This window comes from Hemitrygon akajei, chromosome 10, assembly GCF_048418815.1.
Source record: "Hemitrygon akajei chromosome 10, sHemAka1.3, whole genome shotgun sequence".
Classification (NCBI taxonomy): Eukaryota; Metazoa; Chordata; class Chondrichthyes; order Myliobatiformes; family Dasyatidae; genus Hemitrygon; species Hemitrygon akajei.
In genome coordinates this window covers 117,626,493-117,647,341 of record NC_133133.1, presented here as the reverse complement: position 1 = coordinate 117,647,341, position 20,849 = coordinate 117,626,493, and the positions used below count along the sequence as shown (strand labels likewise).

At 41.4% G+C, this 20,849-nt stretch overlaps 2 protein-coding genes across 3 annotated transcripts in view; one reads left to right on the top strand and one right to left on the bottom strand.

Moving 5' to 3' along the window:
• The window catches only part of glt8d2 (glycosyltransferase 8 domain containing 2), a 46,422-nt gene extending 46,012 nt beyond the window's left edge, over positions 1–410 (bottom strand). The window contains exon 1 of the mRNA XM_073058817.1: positions 327–410. The gene's annotated coding sequence lies outside the window, so the exon portion shown is untranslated. The remainder of the gene's footprint in view (positions 1–326) is intronic.
• Positions 411–431: 21 nt separating this feature from the next.
• The window catches only part of LOC140734607 (host cell factor 1-like), a 67,419-nt gene continuing 47,001 nt past the window's right edge, over positions 432–20,849 (top strand). The window contains exons 1-8 of one of the 2 annotated variants that reach the window (XM_073058813.1): positions 432–620; positions 6,690–6,838; positions 7,032–7,192; positions 8,636–8,838; positions 10,632–10,716; positions 12,689–12,795; positions 14,842–15,021; positions 18,060–18,350. In XM_073058813.1, coding sequence (XP_072914914.1) covers positions 461–620; positions 6,690–6,838; positions 7,032–7,192; positions 8,636–8,838; positions 10,632–10,716; positions 12,689–12,795; positions 14,842–15,021; positions 18,060–18,350 — 1,336 coding nt within the window. In that variant the 5' untranslated portion in view covers positions 432–460. Of the gene's footprint in view, positions 621–4,104; positions 5,042–6,689; positions 6,839–7,031; positions 7,193–8,635; positions 8,839–10,631; positions 10,717–12,688; positions 12,796–14,841; positions 15,022–18,059; positions 18,351–20,849 lie in introns of those variants that run through there. The other variant, XM_073058814.1, reaches the window with a different exon arrangement.

Sequence of the window (20,849 nt, the reverse complement as noted above, 5' to 3'; positions counted from 1 at the left end):
ACCTCTTCTGCCTAACCCTAACCCTACCCTGGTGCCCCTCCTCCTTCCGTCTCTCACATAGTGACTCTTCTCCACTTTCTTATTGTTACCTCCCCCCACCACACACACCCCGACCTTTCCAGTCTTGCTGAACATTCTCGTCCCGAAACGTCGACTGTTCGTTCATTCCTTCCCATAGATCCTGCCTAAACTGCTCAGGCATTGTGTGTGTTGGTCTGGATTGCCATTTGCAGAATCTGATGTAAAAGTGTCTATGATTCCGCCCTCCCATCCCCTCTGTAACATTAAGCCAAGGTGATATAAAAGGCAGCGAAATAAGTCATTACTTTTCCCTCACGTTCTCCGGGTACGGGTCGCCGACCAAGCGATCCCGCCAGGCCGGGCTCCTCCTCTGTTTACCCATCCGGGCACTTGGAGGGGGCGGGGCCGGAGCGCTGCACTCTGGGGAGGGCGTAGTAAGATGGCGGCTCCCTCTCCCAAATGGAGACGGGTAACCGGAGCCACCGGACCGGTGCCGCGGCCCCGACACGGTCACCGCGTGGTTGCCATCAAAGAGCTAATGATCATCTTCGGCGGCGGCAACGAGGGGATCGTGGACGAGCTGCATGTCTACAACACAGGTGGGCGGCGAGGGGGCAGGGAGACGACAACAACAAAAAACACAGCGGCTGGGCGCCATTTGCTGCCAGTCTCCAAGATGGCGGACGGGCCGTTGGTGCTTGAACCGGCGGCTGTAGCTGCCGGTAACTGACACCACCATCCGCAAACTGACTCTTCGGCCCCAAACTGGCTGCTGCGCTCGTTCCGGACCGGCGGCTGCTGCGGGCGAGAGCTGTCCGACCGAAGTGGCGGCAAGCACGGCTGTTACTGCTTAACCTGGTCCCTTGTCACCCCGAACTGGTAGCTACCGCCGTCGGGAACTGTCCTGACTGGCTCCTTGTCATCCCGAACCGGCGGCTACTGCGGCCGGGAACCATCCAACCTGGTCCCTTGTCATCCCGAACTGGCGGCTGCAGCGGCCGGGACCCGTCCCACCCGGTCACTTGTCATCACGAACTGGCGGCTGCAGCGGCCGGAATTCATTCAACTCCGCACTTGATCTGGGGGCGCTAGGGTAGCTCCTGTCCAGCTGTCAGTGCGCTCAATTTCTCTGCTTAAGTCATTGTGAGGGGAGGCTATGGAACTCACCGCCGGGCGGGAGGATCCCGGCGGCGGTAACAGTGCTGCGGGCCCCAGGGCAGTTGAATTCCGCCGCCAACACCGGTTGTCACCCACCCTGGTAATTGAGAGGCAAGAGTTTAATTACCGGCCACCTCTTATATGCACGATTTGAGGGAACGGGGAGTAAATGGTGGGTGAGGCAGCAGCCAGCCCCATTATCCTTACTTAGCCGCTGTTGAGGGGTTTTAAAGGGGAATTAGTTCACCCCTAGGCCCGCTGTCCGTCCCCGGCCCGTTTTTTTATTGATACGGGAGTGGGCTGGGGCCGGGTCAGAGGAGGAGGGACCACGGGTGGCCGGACCGCCGGGCGGCAGGGGGCGAGCGCGTCCACTCTCTTTGTTGACACGGACGCTGGGGACTGCCGTCCGAGGGATTAACCTCGCAGCCAATCAGCGTGCTCCCTGTGCGTGACCCCGCCTCCTCCTCCTCCTCCCTCCCCCGCTATCTCAGCCGCCAGAGATTCTGCAGTACAGCACACACAACATGCTGGAGGAATTCAGCAAGTCGGTTAGCATCTGTTGAGGGAACTGAACCGTTGACGTGTTGGACCGAGATCCTTCACCAGTCTCTGGCCCAGGATGTTAGCTGTTCCTCCACTGGTGCTGCCTGACCTGCTGAGTTCCTCCAGCAGGTTGATCCCACTTTATCCTTTCATTTTCCACTGTTCCTTCTGCCAGTCCTGATGTAGGCTCTCCACCCCATCCCAGTACTCCTTCAGATTCTGCTCCGCCCTCCCTGAGCTCCAGTTTCCAGTATCTCTTATGTCTCCACTACCCATTCTTTCACCCTCCCTTCATGTGATTAGTTTCCCCTTCATACCTCACCACATAGCCTGCCCATGTCCCATCTTTTCTTAGTTGCTCCTTCATACCCAAAAGTTCAGCCTCCCCCAGTCGTAATTGATAAATTGGTTTATTGTTGTCGCGCGTACCGAGGTATTGTGATAAAATTTTATTTTGCATGCCATCTGAACTGCTGCTACAGCACATTTCACGATATAGTTCAGTGATAATAAACCTGATCTGATTCATCCATATATGTAATTTCATCACATTAGTGCGCTAATACAAAGGAAAGCAATAACAATGCAGAGTATAGCCTTACATTTACAGAAAAGGTGCATGGAGACAATAAAGTACAAGGCCATCACGAGGTATATTGTGAGGTCAAGAGGCCGTCTTATTGTAAGACATTCATTCGATAGTCATAACAGCAGGGTAGAATTTTTAATGATAATTCTGCTATTTCCCCAGTGTACATCACTATTTGCCTTTTCACTGTTAGCTTTGTACCCCAATGCTCAACCTTCCACGTGATCACTCTCACTTTGTATACTGCTGCATCATTAATTTTTCCCTTTATATTTTCCCAATGTTTTGTTTAAGAGATCCTAATCTGGCTGTTTTTATTTAATTTTAAAATATGAATGATTTTTTGTTAAAATTACTCTGGATTATATTAGTACATTTCCTTTCATAAAGGACATAAGACTTGTCTTTGAACTACCATTATAGATGCCAACTTGTAATTCCAAATTTGTTTTAATTGTGTCAAATTTAGAAAAGTATTTGGTGTAGCTTTCAGTGATCTTATTGAGAATGATGTGATCTTTGCATCACTACAGTAGCAACCATGTGTCAGATTAGCACAGCACTTTATCATCAATCCATAATTTTTACGCCTGCAATCCACGTGTATATTTCTCTTTCCTTTTAAGAAAGTCCCTTAAATCTTTGGCTACACTTTGGGTCACCTGGACTTGTGCCTTGGTGTCAAATATTTAACTATTGTCCCTTTGTCCTTTATGGGATGTTTTACAAGATTTGAGGTCCTCTATGAATGCAAATTATTGTTTCATTTTCTGAGGGGGTTGTGGAGAGGGGAATTTCAATATTTGTGCTTTGCTCTACAGTAATTTTGGGCATGTTTTTACTGGTTTTGGACCAAGACTGTGTGAGTTTTTGAGCTATGATATTTTTTGTAATGAGTTGCAGCAAATCGCAAATCTGCTTCAATCTTGTTTACATTTTTTGGATGTGCTTTAAAATTGCTGCTTGGAGAATTTCCAGAAATTACACTTTCTATAGTGCTCCCCCTGCTGTGCATGTCTTTGCTATGCAAAACACACTGTTGTACCGATAATATTGGCGGGAAATCCTGATGTTATTTTAATTTGCACAAACTGTTCTAGTTCCAATTTTCTGTCAACTTTTTTTGGTACTTTTTAAAAAACATTTGCAATGAATTATATGGGAGGGAACATTTTAATTTGATATCTGTAAATGCAAGAATATTAGGTAGCTGCTGAGTTTTTAAATGTTTGTCTGTCATAAAACATTTGAGATCCAAAAATATAAAGTGTAACTCTTTATACTTTAAACATTCACCTATATATCTTACTTCTTCAGCTCAAGTATTCTATTTATTTTCTCTGGAATTCATTAATCTAATCTCTAGTGTTCCAATAGCTCTTCCCTTGATTTTGTCACTTAAAATGCATTAATTTGATTCAATGGATACTGCCATCTCCAAGAACTTGCCCAATAAGCATATTTAGTATGTGGTCCTATTTAGTGAATGGTAGAAGGATACCAGAGTGAGCTAATCCTTGGTGGTCAAATACAGGACACATAGGCATGGAAGCTCTCCAAGACTGTTGTCTTAAGGCTGATTGTGATCCTGCAAGTAAATTCAGTATTGACCAGGGATTGTGCCCTTGTAATTTATAAGTCCTATAGATGCTGCCTAGCCTGCTGAGTTCCTCCAGCAATTAGTGTGTGTTGTATGGGATCATACAATTTTTCATGTTAATCAATGGAATTTTCAGAATAGTAGCATTTTTGCATTGTTACCCAAATAAAACTCACTGAGATAGAGGTTTGGCATCATTCTTTGACTGGAATTTATATATAGAATTTTTGCATTGGCCTTTATTGGTTACCTGTGCTGTACTCTTTCAGTAGCTGTTACACTTTATTCTGCATTGTTATTGTTTCACCTTATTCTAGCTCAATGCACTGTGTAATGATCTGATCTGTATGAACAGTACGCACGACAAGCTTTTCACTGTAGCCAGCACGTGTGACAGTAATAAACCAATATCAAGTAACGTCTTATGGTGTAAGCTAAAAATGTAATGATTTGCAGCAATATTCTAGTTGTCCTGAGGTATTTTGGGGTATAATCGTGATTAAGGTTGTCATAGCTAGGGGTGGTAGTGGGGAATAACCTCCCAAGTGCTCCAAATGGCTTGCAACTCTAACAGCCTCAGACAACCAACTCCAACTCCTGGGCTTCACGAGTAACTTAGCTACTAGGCCTGGTGGAATTGTTTCTACTGACAGGAGAATGGGCAAAGATGGACCACTGGCTTCTCAAAACCATTTGCTTCGGGCAGGTAGGGCTCATCAGCCTTGGACCGCAGTGCGCCTAGGAGAAGGAAGACTCTGATTTTAAACCTCTGCTGCCTTGCGGCCATACCCACCCATGGGAAAGGCTTTGGGAGTAAAACCTGAGGAAATAATCTGGAGCCAGGAACTGCAAGGCAGTTTGATGTTGCATACAGTTTCACTCTGGCAACCTCTGCAACAACACTGGTGCCAAGCTGTGTCAGTGCTTGCCCTTCCCTTGGACTACATCAGTGACGTGGGGGGGGGGGGGGGGACCCGCTGCAAATCTTCCTGCCCAGTCTTGCTCCCTGGACTGGACACAGACCACCAGAGGCGCAAACCCTAGGGTTGATGGCTGCCTACTAATCAAGTGATGTGGAAATACAAAACTGTTCCTGTGCAGCAGGGTGACTGGGACACATTAGAATCAATGTACGTGTCTTTTTCACTACATTTGCAGTCTAAGCAAAACTTCGTTAAAAAATAATTTTCATTTTAAAGATCTGGTTTTTTTATTCTTCTGTATATTGTTCTTTCTGCACATTTTACAAAATGCATCATATTTTCCAAAAAGAAAAGACATATTGCTATAATTAATGTCTTAGATGTACATATGCTTGAGGAATTGTTTGTCCGTAATGAGGAAATGAGTGCTTGAAGATCAAGACTCAAACTGGAACCGAGGTCTGTAGGGCAGTTGTGAACCTGTCTCCTGTAAGCTTCAATAACATGCATTACCTGTGCTAAGCCCCCAGGTGTGGGAGAGATGCAATAAAACTGAGGAATCTCTATCTGACCATTCAGATATCCTGATGGTTCAACATCAGGCATACCAGGTGATGTTTCCTGTGCTCCCTCCCCATTCACTGGTGTCCCGACTTTTGAGTTTAAAATTTATTCCGGAAAATACTAGTCCAGCAACACCACAGTCCTGGATGTGTCAGGTTACTGTGCTATCAATATTGTCTTCGCAAAATCCTCCGGCCAACATCAGAGTCCTCTTCCATGTCAACAAACCCAATATTAAAGCCCTAATTACACCTGGTGACACTCTATTCCAAATATCTTCACGTCAAAAGAATAATAAGTGGGCAGAGTAAACAGTTCAAGGGTGTTCTCAAATCCTCCTTGAAAATGGTTAATATCCTCACTGACTTGTGATGATTATGTCTGAACAAAATGGCAAAGGAGCATTTAGGATAGCACTGAGTTAGTTTTGACAGGACCATGAATGACAGAAGGAGCCCACTACCCATCCACCCACCCTGTCAGTCAATTCCTGCACCAGCTGAGCCAGACTCTGCAGGGTGCATGTTGGTTGCTTCAGGCACCTGGAACCCACAAAACCCAAATGGAAGCAAGTCCTCTTCAACCCCAAGGAATGCCTAAGAGGACGAATGAACATTGTCTTCTTCTAGACCCATTTATGATGTGAAGCATTTGCTTAATGCATTAAAGGAATTTCATTGCACCCTGGTGTATATTATAATAAGATAATCTAATCGAAGGTTTAAATCAAAGATTTTCTATTGCCAACTTCAGTGAATATTTCCTATTGAAAGTTTTACTTACTGCTCGTTACACTGCTGGCGTTTAGGGCAGCAATGGAGGTCTTCCATCTCTGTGTGTCCTTGGCCACTCAGATGTAGAAGGATTCTTCATTGCTGTTTCCATAACAGTTCTGTTTTACCAGTCAGGGTTGTTAGCCCTGATCTGAACCCCCAAACTGGGAGGATTGGTGGACCATTGGCCTTTACCCTTTGACTTGTTTGGCATGGATGACCCTACCAAGAGCCAAAGCATAAAGCCCTGACTCCAGCCAGCTTAGTTCTCTGGGGTTATTGAGGCACACAAGCCTCCAAACTATGTGGTCCTCTTGGTGGATTGAAAGTTTTGTCCCAACAGTGGTAACTTTTAAGCCTGTTTTAATGGCAGTTTAAGTAATAATAATATCCTTTAAAAATGAATTTTCAGTAGTGAAATGTACTAAATATGAAGGACAACACATTTTTTCCATGAAATTGTTTTACACAGTGCATTCAACCCTGTCTTCCTTTGTTCTGTGAATATTTTATTGCAGCCACAAACCAGTGGTTCATTCCTGCCGTTAGAGGGGATATCCCACCAGGCTGCGCAGCTTATGGTTTCATTTGTGATGGTACCAGGATTCTGGTATTTGGAGGAATGGTGGAGTATGGAAAGTATAGCAATGATTTGTATGAGCTGCAGGTGAGCATTGCTTTCAGCTGTCTCATTTAACAGTTTTCAAATATAATTATGGTGCCTGTATGAACTTCTCAGAACCCTTAATCTTCATTTTAGAAATCTGTGAACTTCTCATCTACCACTTCAATAAATTGGTTGAATTCTCTTGTGTGTAAGTTATTTTTTTAATTGTAAATCTGATTTACCTTTGTTCAAGGCAAGTCGGTGGGAGTGGAAAAAACTGAAACCAAAACCACCCAAAAATGGTCCACAGCCTTGTCCCCGCCTTGGTCATACCTTGTGTCTGGTTGGTAATAAATGTTATTTATTTGGAGGTTTGGCAAATGACAGTGAAGACCCAAAGAATAATATTCCAAGGTATTCTTCTGTTTCTAATATATTATGAAATGTTCGAATATCTCAGTACTCACACTGTAATGGTCTTTGGATAAACTAATCATTGGTTGGTGCACTATTAATCTTGGTTTTATTTCAACGAGATTTATACTTTGGATTAACAGAATTCTACTTTTTAGAAAATAATTTGTTTGGAATATATCAGTTTTTTAATATTGCATTTATTTTGACTTTTATCAATTGTGATTTTCAGAATGACAGTAAAATTAGGCATTCTGTCAAAATAAATTGTAATATAAACCTTGCCACTTTGAACTGTCTTGTAACTTCAGTGGTTACTTAGAAGAGGCAAATGTAAGAACACAGCTTCTTGGGCTGCCTGTTCAATTTAAAAAAAAATGTTTGATGAACTTGCCAATGAATTCTGATTTTAGCAGTGTAGATATTTTATGTTGTGGATGTGAAGTGAAATGGATATGTATTACACTTCGATAGTATAATTTTAAGCAAACTCATCTCCAAACGCCTAATCCTGGGACTCGACACTTCCTTTATCAATTGGATTGTTGACTTCCCGGTCAACAGACTGCAATCAGTAAGGACAGGCAACAACACCTTTGCCACGGATACTCTGAAAGCTGGCACCCCCACAAGACTGTCTCCTCAGTTCCCTTCTCTAATCCCTACACAGACACACACCCACACATGGGGCCCACTCTTGTGGAAAGAGCATTGGTACAAGATGTATATATGTTGCAGACCTTATATTTTAACTGTTACTGTAAAGCAAAACAGGAACTGGCCTGTAGATTACCTCTACAAACAAAATTAAGTTTAGTGACTTGTTCTACTCACTACATAACTTATTTAAAGTAGCGAAAGTCTCAAGGTCATAGTCAAAAGGGCACTGGAGTGAGGAATGCGCACTGATCAAGTATGAGGTAAAATTGGTGTAAGTGACAACAAACATTTTAGTCTGATAAAGCTTTCTTTATGACTAGCTGACTTTGACAGGCCGTCGTTGAAACAGAGGTACACAGTACATTTAAAACTTGCTTTGGGTGCGATCCTTAGAATTTTCACTTTATTTTTCACACTGAATACATACGTGAAAAATCAGGCTAATGTAGTTATAGAGCCATCATCTTGCAACGCCAAAGACATGGATTCAGTCCTGACCCTGGATGCTGGCTGAGTTTTAACTTTTGATGTCAGAGTTTAATTCTTTTGCACTGAGAGTGGTGAGTGCATGGAGCACTCTGTCAGGAGTGGTGGTAGAGGCAGATATGTTTGGGACATTTAAGAAACTTTTAGATAGGTACATGGATATAGGAAGGAAGGGTTAGATTGATTTTAGAGTGGTTTATAAATTTGGAACAACATCATGGGCTGAAAGGCTTGTACTCTGCTTTAGTGTTTAATGTTCTATGTACTCTCTTAAAGCTTTCTTTCTTATATTTGAAGGTACTTGAATGACTTGTACACTGTAGAACTTAAAAGTGGATCTGGTGTGGTAGGTTGGGACATTCCTGTTACACATGGTACTCCACCTCCTCCAAGGGAATCTCATACAGCAGTTGTTTATAAAGATTCAAAAAAACCGAAGATGATCATTTATGGAGGGATGAGCGGGTGCCGACTTGGTGACCTTTGGATATTGGATGTGGGTAAGTGCATAACAGACATAAAAGAAGGACCTGCATTGGTCCTGGTTGCAGCCTGGGCGATGCAAGTGCTAGTTTGAACAGGGAAGACTCTGAGACTGACTGATTTTTGGTGATTTCAGGGGGAATAAAGTTGGTTAGGAATCTGGGATAAACTGTCCTACTATCCTTTAATGTTCTTAAACAGTGAGCTTTTGTTTCATTTGCGTGAGAGACTGGGAGAGTCATCGTTCAGTATCTCATATCTCACTCAAGAGGTGACATCTCTGAAAGTGCAGCACTTCATCAAGAACTGATGGATGCCAGGGTGGCCAAGTGGTCTAAGGATCAAAATCCTTCCCTAATGAAGCGAGCGGCCCTGTCTCCAGCTGGAGGCATGGGTTCAAATCCAATTTCCAACCATATGTTGGGAAGCACGGTGGCTTAGTGATTAGCAGTGCCAGGTTCCATTCCATAGAAGTTTGTGCATTTTCCCCGTGACCACGTGGGTCTCCCTCGACATTAGTGGGTTAGTAGGTTAATTGGTCACGGGTGTAATGGGGTGGCAGGGCTCATTGGGCCGTTCTATATCTCTAAAATAAAAATAAATATTGCACTTGAGTCTCTGCACCTTAACCCTACAGCCTTTAGACAGAAAGAAAGTGCTGCCATTTGAGCTGTGGATAGTTAGTTGTTAACAAGTTCTGAATGATTTTAGGATATTTGCATATTAAAGCTACTACAAGGTTCTGAGTAAGTGTGGATAAAATATGGGGTTATTTTAAAATCAATATTTATACTTAAAGCATTGATGTTATTACAGAAGTCTGTGATTGTAGAAAGGGAAGATGCTGCGTCTTCTAACCCTTCAGTTCAAAACCCCTCTTGCAAGTTGCCGGCATGAACAGTTGAAAGCAGAATATCCATATTATTTAAGGAAAGAAAAAATAAGTACTGTATAATGGGTATACGTACCAGTATTCTAGATGTTATTTGGAATCAAGCTCTCTTCATGTAGTGCTTCTTTACATAACTTTGATACTGAATGTAACCAGGAAATTTCATGGTCAGACAATTAACTGATATAGATATTGAAATTATATTGTGCCAAGTGTAATTTCCAGCTTATAGAGCCATAGAGCATCACTTCATAGAAACACGCCCTTCGGCCCAAATAGTCCATGCTGAATTGTTATACCTAGTCCCATCGACCAAAATTTGAATTGGGTATCTTCAAATGATTACCATTCTGCTCTGTTACCTCAAATGTGCTCTCAGGATTTGCTCTGCCACAGAAATTATTAATTTAATAAAACAAATCAGTCATTAAATATTGAGTTTGAAATTAGAATGCATATCTCCATGATTCTACCTATGGAGATGCAACATTTGTATATATAAGTGTATTTCCACACACATTAGGCAAATTTATCTCAGAGACATCATAGGAATAGATAGATTTTCAGTTGCAATATTATCACAATTAAAGGTACGATTCTGCTTTTTGAATGGAGGTGCATTAAACCCAGATGCAATTGCAGAGTCCTCATGACTAAATAAGGAAAGCTATTGTAGAAATAATGAGGAAAACAAAAAGAAAAACTGCACATGCTGGAAATTTGAAGTAAATATAAAGTAGTGAAAATACTCAGCAGGTCAGGTGGCATCACCTGTATAGAGAAAAGGAGAACACTTTGGGTGAGTGACCTGTCACTTTGCAAAGTCACTAACCTAAAATATTAACTCTTTCTCTTTCCACTTGCTCCATGATCAGGGATGATCATTTGTTAAAGATGTACACTTTCCTGTGCTTACAGAAAGCTTGGTTTGGACAAAGCCAATAACCAAGGGTTCAACACCGCTCCCCCGGAGTTTGCATTCCGCTACTGTCATTGGGAATAAGTAAGTGCTCGGAAATAATTAGAGGATTATCCTACGCATTCAGTAATGTAGAGGTTGAACAAGTGTAGGGATGAGACAGGACCATGCTCTATTTCTTACCATGTTAACTAATTGCAGTAATTTCTCCTGTAGAGTGCAAGTATAATCTAGCTAATTGTGCTGGTGGCAGAGAAATTTTTTATTACAAACATGTTAATCCATTTTTCATGGAAGCAGTACTATAGAAATGAGTATTGTGAATGGTATTTATTCTTAAGTGACTTAATAGTGTATTAGTTATTTATAAAAACACTTTTACAAATAATTACACATTGAATATTAAAAACTGAAAGATTTTTCCTGCTGCAAGTCTTCAGAAAGTATTTGTTTCTGTGTGAAAAATAATCAAGGATGAGCTAAAGGCACTTTCAAAGAAAAAAGCATAATCTGAAAACATGTTGGTCTTGCTGGAGGAAATGTGCAGCTGTCCAAATGAATATTCTGCTGACCATAACACAACATATTAACTAACTATACTTCTGTAGGTTTGGAGTGGAGTATTTATAAGCTTTTTTTTAACAAATACACTCATCATAGTAGTGTATGTTCATTGATAAATTAAAAGTACTTGTTGTAGTGAAGTTCTTAAATTCTTCATTATTTTGAAATGGGTGTGAGGTTGTAGCAGCATGGTAGCACAATGCCAGCGACCCAGATTCAATTCTTGCAGCTGTCTAAATAGTTAGCACGTTCTCCCCATGACAGCGTGGGTTACCTCCAGGTGCTCCAGTTTCCTCCCACAGTCCAAAGACATACCGGTCGGTGGGTTAATTGGTCATTGTAAATTGTCCTGTGATTAGGTTAAAGTTAAATCGGGGGTTGCTGGGTGGCACAGCTCAGAGGGCCAGAAGGGCAGATTCAGTGCCGTACCTCAATAAATAAATAGGTAGATAGAACTTAAAGCTACCAAACAGCTTTGGATGGGCACGAGTACTTCAACTTGTCTTTGCGTCATTTGGAGTGTAACATTGAAAATCCATCCAAGAGTTGGGGTCCAGTCAGCAGCTAGTTTGATTAAATCAATTGAATTTTTTTTTATTAATGACCCTTTAGTAGGTGACAGCATAATGGTCCCACAGCTCCAGTGACCTGGGTTTAATCCTGACCTCTGGTGTTGTCTGTATGGAGGTTGTTCATTCTCCCTGCGACTGCATGGGGTTTCTCAGTTTCCTCTATCAACCCGAAAGTACACAGATTAATTGGCCCCTGTAATGTTGCCCCTAGTGGGTTGATGAGTGATAAAATCTGGGAGGAACAGTGGGAGATTAAAATGGATTGGGGTAGGATTAGTGTATAAATGGGTGATATGATCAGCAGTGACACAGTGGGCTGAAGGGCTCTTTCCATGCTGTATCTCTGACTCTGAAATTCATAATCATACAAAAAGCGAACTTTCAGTAAAATTATTAGAGGATAAGCTTGAAAGTAAAAGTGCTTTAGTGCGTTGTCTAATATTTGCCTACTATTTGAACGCTTTTTTTTATTATTAAATTGTAATCATTGTTTAGCATCTCATCTGTTATGTAACACACTTCCAAGCTAGGTGCTAGAATTTTGTTATCAGTGGTCCTTTCAGTTTCCATAAACTATTATCTGTATTTGTCGCTTTGATAATTACATATTCATTTAAATCTTTTTATTAATTAGAAGGTCAATTTTCCAAATTCTGTATTTCTTCTCATTCATCTCTGAATGAGGATATTGTTTTTGGATGTGCGTTTTTGCAGTTGGTGCTGTACATTTCTGAACACTCCAAATTCATCGTGGTTTGGATAATTGACATTCTCTTGTATTTAAGCAGCATGAGCCATTACTGATTGTGTTTTCCTTGTTAAGTCCAATATATCTGTTTTTAAATACAAATGCACAGTTTTGTTGTAAATAGTTTTCAGCACAACCTGTTTTTTTTTGTCTGTACTTATTTTTTCTTTAGAATGTATGTCTTTGGTGGCTGGGTACCACTTGTGATGGATGATGTGAAAGTTGCCACTCATGAAAAGGAATGGAAGTGCACAAATACACTTGCTTACTTACTTTTAGGTCAGTCCCTTGAGTTTCTTACTTAAGTGACTAATGGGTATGGAATCAAACCAGATTTTCCCATCTTGTTAACGCCTAGGATTGTTTGCAGATTGTCTCACAAAATTATATCCTTTTCCTGTTTCCATTCTTTTGTGTAATTACAAATCATGTTAGGTATCACTTGTTACATGGTCATCAGCACTCTTGGTCTGTATCAGAAGGTTGTAAGAACTTAAGAAAAAGGAGTCAGTATCTTCTTAAGCCCATGAACCCCTACTGGGGCATAGGCTGTCAACAGCAGCTCCCCAGAGTTCTCTGTCCTAGGCTGATAGAAGGCTTCACCACACAACTTCACGTGTCTTCTAGGCAAAGATCCTTCCTCTAGGGATTGGGTCTTTAGAGCTTTTGTTGGTGTTTCAGTAGCTCTTGAGTTTTTATGGAATGGGGTTGCCTAACCCTCTTCCTTTCAGGCTTGGGACTGTCTGTGGTGGAGTTAAGAAATACAAGTGGGATTAGGCAATCTGGCTCGTAGAGTCTACTCCTCCATTCAGTAAGATCATGACTGATACATCCATAGACTCATCTCCACCTACCTGCCTTTTCACCGTCATTCCCCTGCTGTGTCAAAATCTAACAGTGTCTTCAATAGATTTAATGAGGTAGCTTCCCTGGCCAGATGATTCCATTTATTCACTACTCTCTGGGAAAAGCAGTTTGAGTCATGGTTTCGAGGTCTACTCCAGAGACCTGAACTCAAAATCTAAGCTGCAGTGTCTTTTGCTGAGATTTTAAATGGAAAAAATGAATACATTAATCAGCCACATAGGTTTATTCAATTAAAAAAAATCAAAGTTACAGAAGCTAAACATTGAGAGTAACCAAAAATCTAGTTCTGGATTTCCCATCAGAAAAATTTGGTTCTTGCCAGAATTTTTGACTAGTACATTCCAGAAGTAAATTTAGAGTCAATAGTTTTGAACTCTGTTCTGATGATGGGTCATTGACATGAAATGTTGACTCTGTTTCTGAAACCAAGGGTGCTGCCTGACCTGTTGAGTTCTTCCTGCATTACAATCATTTGCTTTTTTTTTTGCTCCAGTTCAAATTATTTGCTTGCTTACTCCAAGTTTATACAGTAACTTATGCATTTTTGAGAAGAAAAGTCTTCATGATTGTTCATTTCCTTGATAACTACATTTGTATTGATTATGTTCTCATTCGTTTTCTTGACCCTTGGCTGGGTGATATTTATTTTACGCAATTCATCTACTGTGACCACAGACATACAGTATCAATTGCAGTTCTGTGATATTGAATATTTACAATAAATATTCAAACAATACAAATTAACCTGATTATTACTGCATTAACTCTCATATTCATATCTGTTTATAAACCAAGTGAATTGTAACCCAGATGATAATTGCATCAAGATATAGGCAGAAGAATTTTCATACTTTAGGGAAAATTAGCCTGTTATAGTTGCCAACCTTGATCATAAAATGTGTTGTCAATTTGTAAAAGGTTTATTTATTACAAATTGAATAGTCTACTCTTCATTTTCTTAATTTTGGCTGTTTCATGCATATCGTCCTGGAGCCAATTGTTTCTAGTATGAGCAGTGTTTGGTTTACGCATGAGTGATTTTAAAATTCAGAACTATTTCTGATTATCTAATTCCACAGAAGTAAAGAGTTATCTGATTGACATTACTAAACTAGTTTTATGTTAATGAGAAGTGCTTGGCTACAACGTATGTTATACTAATATACGGAATGGTATTCATTTATACACCAGTTACTACCTGTTTGAGATGAGCTGGTTTAAAAAAAAGTCCCTTTTTAAAAAATATAAGTAATGGGAGATAACCACTGTGTTAATACTGAGAGTATATAATTTGAAAATGTAACTTATGTGATCCAATTTAATTTGTAGCCTTACTTCAACAATACTGACTTGTGCCAGAGTTTCAGAATATTATGTTGCTATGTTGTTCATATTTATGTTGTGATTTTAAAAATTGCTTTGACAAAATGAATTAAGTTGGTGCTATATTTCTAACAGATGGCAATATCTGGACACCTGTAGTCTCAGACACATTGGAGGACAATGTTCCAAGGGCTAGAGCTGGCCACTGTGCTGTTGCTATACACACTCGCCTTTATATTTGGAGTGGAAGAGATGGCTACCGGAAGGCTTGGAACAATCAAGTCTGCTGCAAAGATCTTTGGTATTTGGAAACTGGTGGGTGGTACATATTCCTTTAGTCTTAAGTTTAGCTTTAAGTAAAATGAAAGATTGTCTTATGGTTAATCTAAAATTCCTATGAAGTAAATGATGAGTTCATCAAATAAAAGGGAAACTTTCAAAGGTTATATCGTCAACAAACTTGGATCTCTTGCATCTGGGTCACTCGTCTAAGTCGTTGATGTTGATTGTGAGTGTCAGGGATCCCTGTACCAGACCCAATGGGACTTCACCTTCATTTGTCACGTGTGCTGTGAAATGCATTGTTTTACGTCAATGACTAACACAGTCCAAGGATTGTACTGGGGACAGTTCGCAAATGTCGCTATGCTTCTGGTGATAATGCTAGTGACATCACCCAGCCCCTACCAACTGTGTTCTCACTCTCTGCTAATATAGTACCTCCTTTAACATCCACGCTAGTCTTGTTTAATAGCCTTTGTGGCATCTGAAAGTCAAATACATCACATCAGTTGGTCTTTCTTTGTTCTGTTAGCTACAACCTCAAAATTCCCAATCAGTTTGTCAGACACAAGAGTCATATGGGAGAGAAACAGGCCCTTCAACCCACCAAGTACAGGCCTACCATTTTGCCCATCTAGACTAATCCCATTTGCCTACACTAGGTCTGTATCTTTTATCTTGCCTACTTAAGTGCCACACACAAAATACTAGAGTTCAGACAGCATCTATGGTGAGGAATAAAGAGACGATGTTTCAGGCTGAGTCCCTTCATCAGGACTCTTAATCTATTCAAGTTCCTATTTGAAAGTCTCTTGAACAAAATGTGGTATCTAACTCCATCTCCTCTGGCAGCAAATTCCAGATATTAACCTGTATTTGTGTGGGAATTTTTCTCCCCTGATCTCTAAACCTCCACTCTCTCACCTTAAACCGTAAGTCAAATTAATTTCTCTAGGAATAATTGTTCACGCATGCTAGTTTCTTTGTGCTCCTCATTTACTTTACACCTGTAGCCCTTCACTATTTCTAGCTTTGTTGTCCATAGTTATAAAATATGTATTCCATTCCCTATTGTCCCCTTACTCCCCAATATAATTTCTCCCTTGTAGCTAATTATTTCCTTGTGATGTAGTTATAAAAGTTTGTATTTCTTTCCCTCCTCCCACATTCTTATTCTGGCTCTTTGCTCTGTCTTTCCAGTACTGATGAACAGTCTCAGCCCAAAACATCAACTTGCCATAGATGAGGGCATTAGACATTTTGAAGATCTCTTCATTGATAACCGCTTCGCTTCTTTTCAACAGCTCTCTGTTAAGTTCAACCTGCCTAACGCTCACTTTTTCAGATATCTCCAAATCCGACACTTTACTGCTCCTTTAATTCCTAACTTTCCTGAAATGCCTGCGAAAAATGCTATGGACCTATTTCTCTCCATTAATCCACTAGGTAAAGGTTTAATTTCAATTATCCAAGATAAACTAGCAGCCTTACGACGGGCCCCTGTGGATAAAATTAAAATGGCCTGGGAGCAGGATTTAAATATCTCCTTATCCGAGGAGAGCTGGGACTCAGTTCTCAAATCGGTTAACTCAACCTCTCTTTGTGCTCGCCATTGTCTCTTACAGTTTAAGATTGTTCATAGAGCCCATATGTCTAAATCTAAACTATCTCGATTCTACCCTAGCATTAGTCCGCTCTGTGATAAATGCAAGAGGGGCGTGGCCTCTCTCATCCATATGTACTGGCTCTGTCCTAGCTTGGAGAAATTCTGGAAAGATGTCTTCACTACACTATCGGGTATTCTGAATCAGCACCTAGAACCTAACCCCTTAATTGCTCTGTTCGGTTTTTGGGGCAAGACAGATTTATGTCTGGGTCCGACCAAATGCCGAATACTATCCTTTGCCTCTCTCCTGGCGAGACGCTTGATCCTCCTTAGATGGAGAGATGTTGCCCCGCCCACTCATGCGCAATGGCTTAACGACATTATGGCCTGCTTGGACCTCGAAAAAATTCATTATTCAGTTCTCAATTCGGATTTAAAGTTCCATAAGATCTGGGGGCCTTTTATCGAGTACTTTCATAACCTTCCTCTTGACTAGGGTTTTTTTTTCTTTTCAGTCCCTTGCTTTCAGCTCCCTTTTTTTTTCTGGTAGTAGGCATTATTATCCTCTGTTGCTAAGTGTATTCACAGTCTGGGAGTTTGACTGTCTGGACTTATACTCTCTATATTGTGTGGTGGTTGGTCTGGAATTGTTTTTTTCTTGTGTTGTGGGGTTTGGGGAGGACACTAAGCTCACTTGTCTTTAATTTAGGTGCTTTTTTGTTAAATTCTCTTCCTGTGTAGCATATTGTTATTGTATGCTTAACCTTGCTCTGTATTAATGCTCCTCATTGGGATTTGGAGTTTTTAATTTTGTAAAATGTTTTGAAAAACTAATTTAAAAAATTAAAAAAAAAACTTGCCATAGATGTTGTTGACCTGCTGAGTTCCTCCAGCATTTAGTGTGTGAAATTTGAATAGCTTCCTTTTCTTTAGCAATGTTTCTGTCCACCTTCACAGAATGCTCATGTCCCAAATTTACTACTTACTTTTTACTAATTATAATAATTTCCTTTGATCTAATTCAATCTTTAACTTGAAAGCCATAGTTGGACCACTTCTCCTGTTAGCTTTGTTTTGCCTGAGTAAACTATGTTAGAAATTACTGGTGTATATTGCCTTAAGTCTTTAATAAAGTTTCTCAACCTGCCATAGCTGATTCGTGGCTCATGGCAGTTTGCTTTACTCCAATTTAATATCCTCATTTCAGATTGAATTCTCAATCTTTATATGAAATTCTATCATATTATGAACACTTTTACTGAAAAGTCCTTTTACAACCAAATCTTTCTCATTACAGAATACCAATTCTAAAATAGTTTGCTCCCTTGTAACTGAGCACAATAGTTTAACCTATAAATTTCTTTGAGCAGAAGATTAAGATGTTGGGTGTTTGGGAGGAAAAGGGAAAGATTGTAATATATATGTCTTATAAATGTAATTAAAACAAGGTTTCCTTTGTCTTTAGAAAAGCCCCCTGCTCCTTCTCGGGTGCAGTTGGTTCGAGCCAGTACAAACTCCCTTGAAGTGTGTTGGGGTGCTGTTCCAACAGCAGATGCCTACCTTCTTCAGCTACAGAAGTATGATATGCCACCAACAACTACTACTACCACCATGACATCTGCGTCATTAAGCAACGCTTCATTGCCACAGAAGATTCCGTGCAGCCCTATTTCTCCTACGCCACCTTCTCCAGTCATGCCACAGCCTGTTCCTAAAGTAACTTCTTCCAGTGGCATATCAGCTCCTGGATTGACAAGTAAGCCACAATATTTTTTGTAACAATTATGCATTTTTTTTTCTTAAAATGGTTTGACTTCCTGTGAAGGGCCCAGAATTTCAACACCAGGTCTGTGTTTGCACATGTAGGAATTGTATAAGAATATTTACTATTAAACCATAAGATATAGGAGCAGAATTAGGCTATTTGTCCCCACAAGTCTCTTCTACATTTAATTATGGCTGATTTATTATCCCTCTCAACTACATTCTCCTGCCTTCTCCCTGTAAACTTTGACACCCTGACTAATCAAGAGCCTATCAATCTTTCATCCTGTTAAGTGAAGTTATCTTTTAGTATGGCTGCTTTTGAGAATTCTTCACTTAATTGTACTTAAGCTACAACATTGGGGTAATTGTACTCCCATCTGAATTATACTCGGCTTACACTTAATTGGGGCGAGTTTCAGAGACAGGCAGTCATTGCTTGACCAGCATTAGTGCACAATTGCAGCTTGATTTTACTACATTTCATCTGTTCATTTTAAGTGACTAACCAAAGCTCCTATCTTGAAGACAGAAAAGCCAAACGGAAGTGAATCTATCAGTAGCATTATGGGCTTTTGCCACTGTTGATCCTTGCTAAACCCTGTTGAACGCAATAGGAAAGAATAGCTTGTGTATTGAACCTTCAGTATTTTTAAGGAAAAAACAAATTTTGATTTGTAGATGATTTTGATTTATCATGGCTGTTGCAAAGGTACGAGTTCGTAGTCATAGAACGCTGTTTTCGTGAATCATTAATCTGCCTGGTCCCATTGACCTGTGCTTGGACCATATCCCTCCATCCATGTACCTATCCAAATTCCTCTTAAATGCTGAAGTTGACTCTGCGTTCAGAGCTCTGGAAGACAGCATAAACAGTGCCCTCTACATCAGAAACCACACCCTTTCCAGAAGTGTAGAGGCCTGAAGGAGAAATCTTTAGAGGAGCCAAAGGCCTTTCTTAAAGAGCACTCCACAACTTTCTGCTGCTGTTCTTCAAGCAGTCACTGGGAGAGAGACTGTTATGCTGTCATCCAGTACTCTGAATGTGACAGCGACAAACACATCGCAGCTCTTCATGTTGGCCCACCTCCCTGTGTGTGAAGAACAACCCAAGTACCTGCTTGCAGCATGGCGTAGAGGGAGATGAATCCCCTTCCTCTTGAATTGCCACTTTATCCTGTACTGAGGTCTGTGCAGAAAACTCCGCCAGTAGGTCATGTTCAAGCCTCGTCAATATTGACCCAGAAAGCCACTCTGAGAAGAGACTATGTATGTCATCTTGGATGATCAGAGCAACAAGTCTCCAGCTAAATCAAACACAAGGAAATCGCTGCAACACACACAAAATGCTGGTGGAACGCAGCAGGCCAGGCAGTATCTATAGGGAGAAGCACTGTCAACGTTTTGGACCGAGACCCTTCGTCAGGAGTAACTGAAAGAAAAGGTAGTAAGAGGTTTGAAATTAGGAGGGGGAGGGGAAAATGCAAAATGATAGGAGAAGACCGGAGGGGGTGGGGTGAAGCTGAGAGCCGGAAAGGTGATTGGCAAAAGGGATACAGAGCTGGAGAAGGGAAAGGATCATGGGACGGGAGGCCTAGGGAGAAAGAAGGGGGAGGGGAGCACCAGAGGGAGATGGAGAACAGGCAGAGTGATGGGCAGAAAGAAAGGGGAAAAAGAGGAGGGGGGGAAAAAAACTAAATATATCAGGGATGGGGTAACAAGGGGAGAAGGGGCATTCACGGAAGTTAGAGAAGTCAATGTTCATGCCATCAGGTTGGAGGCTACCCAGATGGTATATAAGGTGTTGTTCCTCCAACCTGAGTGTGGCTTCATCTTGACAGTAGAGGAGGCCATGGATAGACATATCAGAATGGGAATGGAAGGTGGAATTAAAATGTGTGGCCACTGGGAGATCCTGCTTTCTCTGGCGGACTGAGCGTAGGTGTTCAGCGAAACGGTCTCCCAGTCTGCGTCGGGTCTCACCAATATATAAAAGGCCGCACCGGGAGCATGGGACGCAGTATACCATACCAGCCGACTCACAGGTGAAGTGTCGCCTCAGCTGGAAGGACTGTCTGGGGCCCTGAATGGTGGTGAGGGAGGAAGTGTAAGGGCAGGTGTAGCACTTGTTCCACTTACAAGGATAAGTGCCAGGAGGGAGATCGGTGGGAAGGGATGGGGTCGGCTTTTACTTGCACGCACGCATGCGTGCGCGCACACATACACACACAACCCCGCGCGCACACACACACCCCCCCCGTGCGCACACACACACACACACCCACATACACACACACACCCCACACACACACACACCCCACACACACACACCCCACACACATACACACCCACACACACACACACACACACACACACACACACACACACACACACACACACACACACACACACACACACACACACACACACACACAACACTCCCTTTGCAATTTTTGCTCATTTTCCTCAATTCCTGCTAAAACATTGTTTC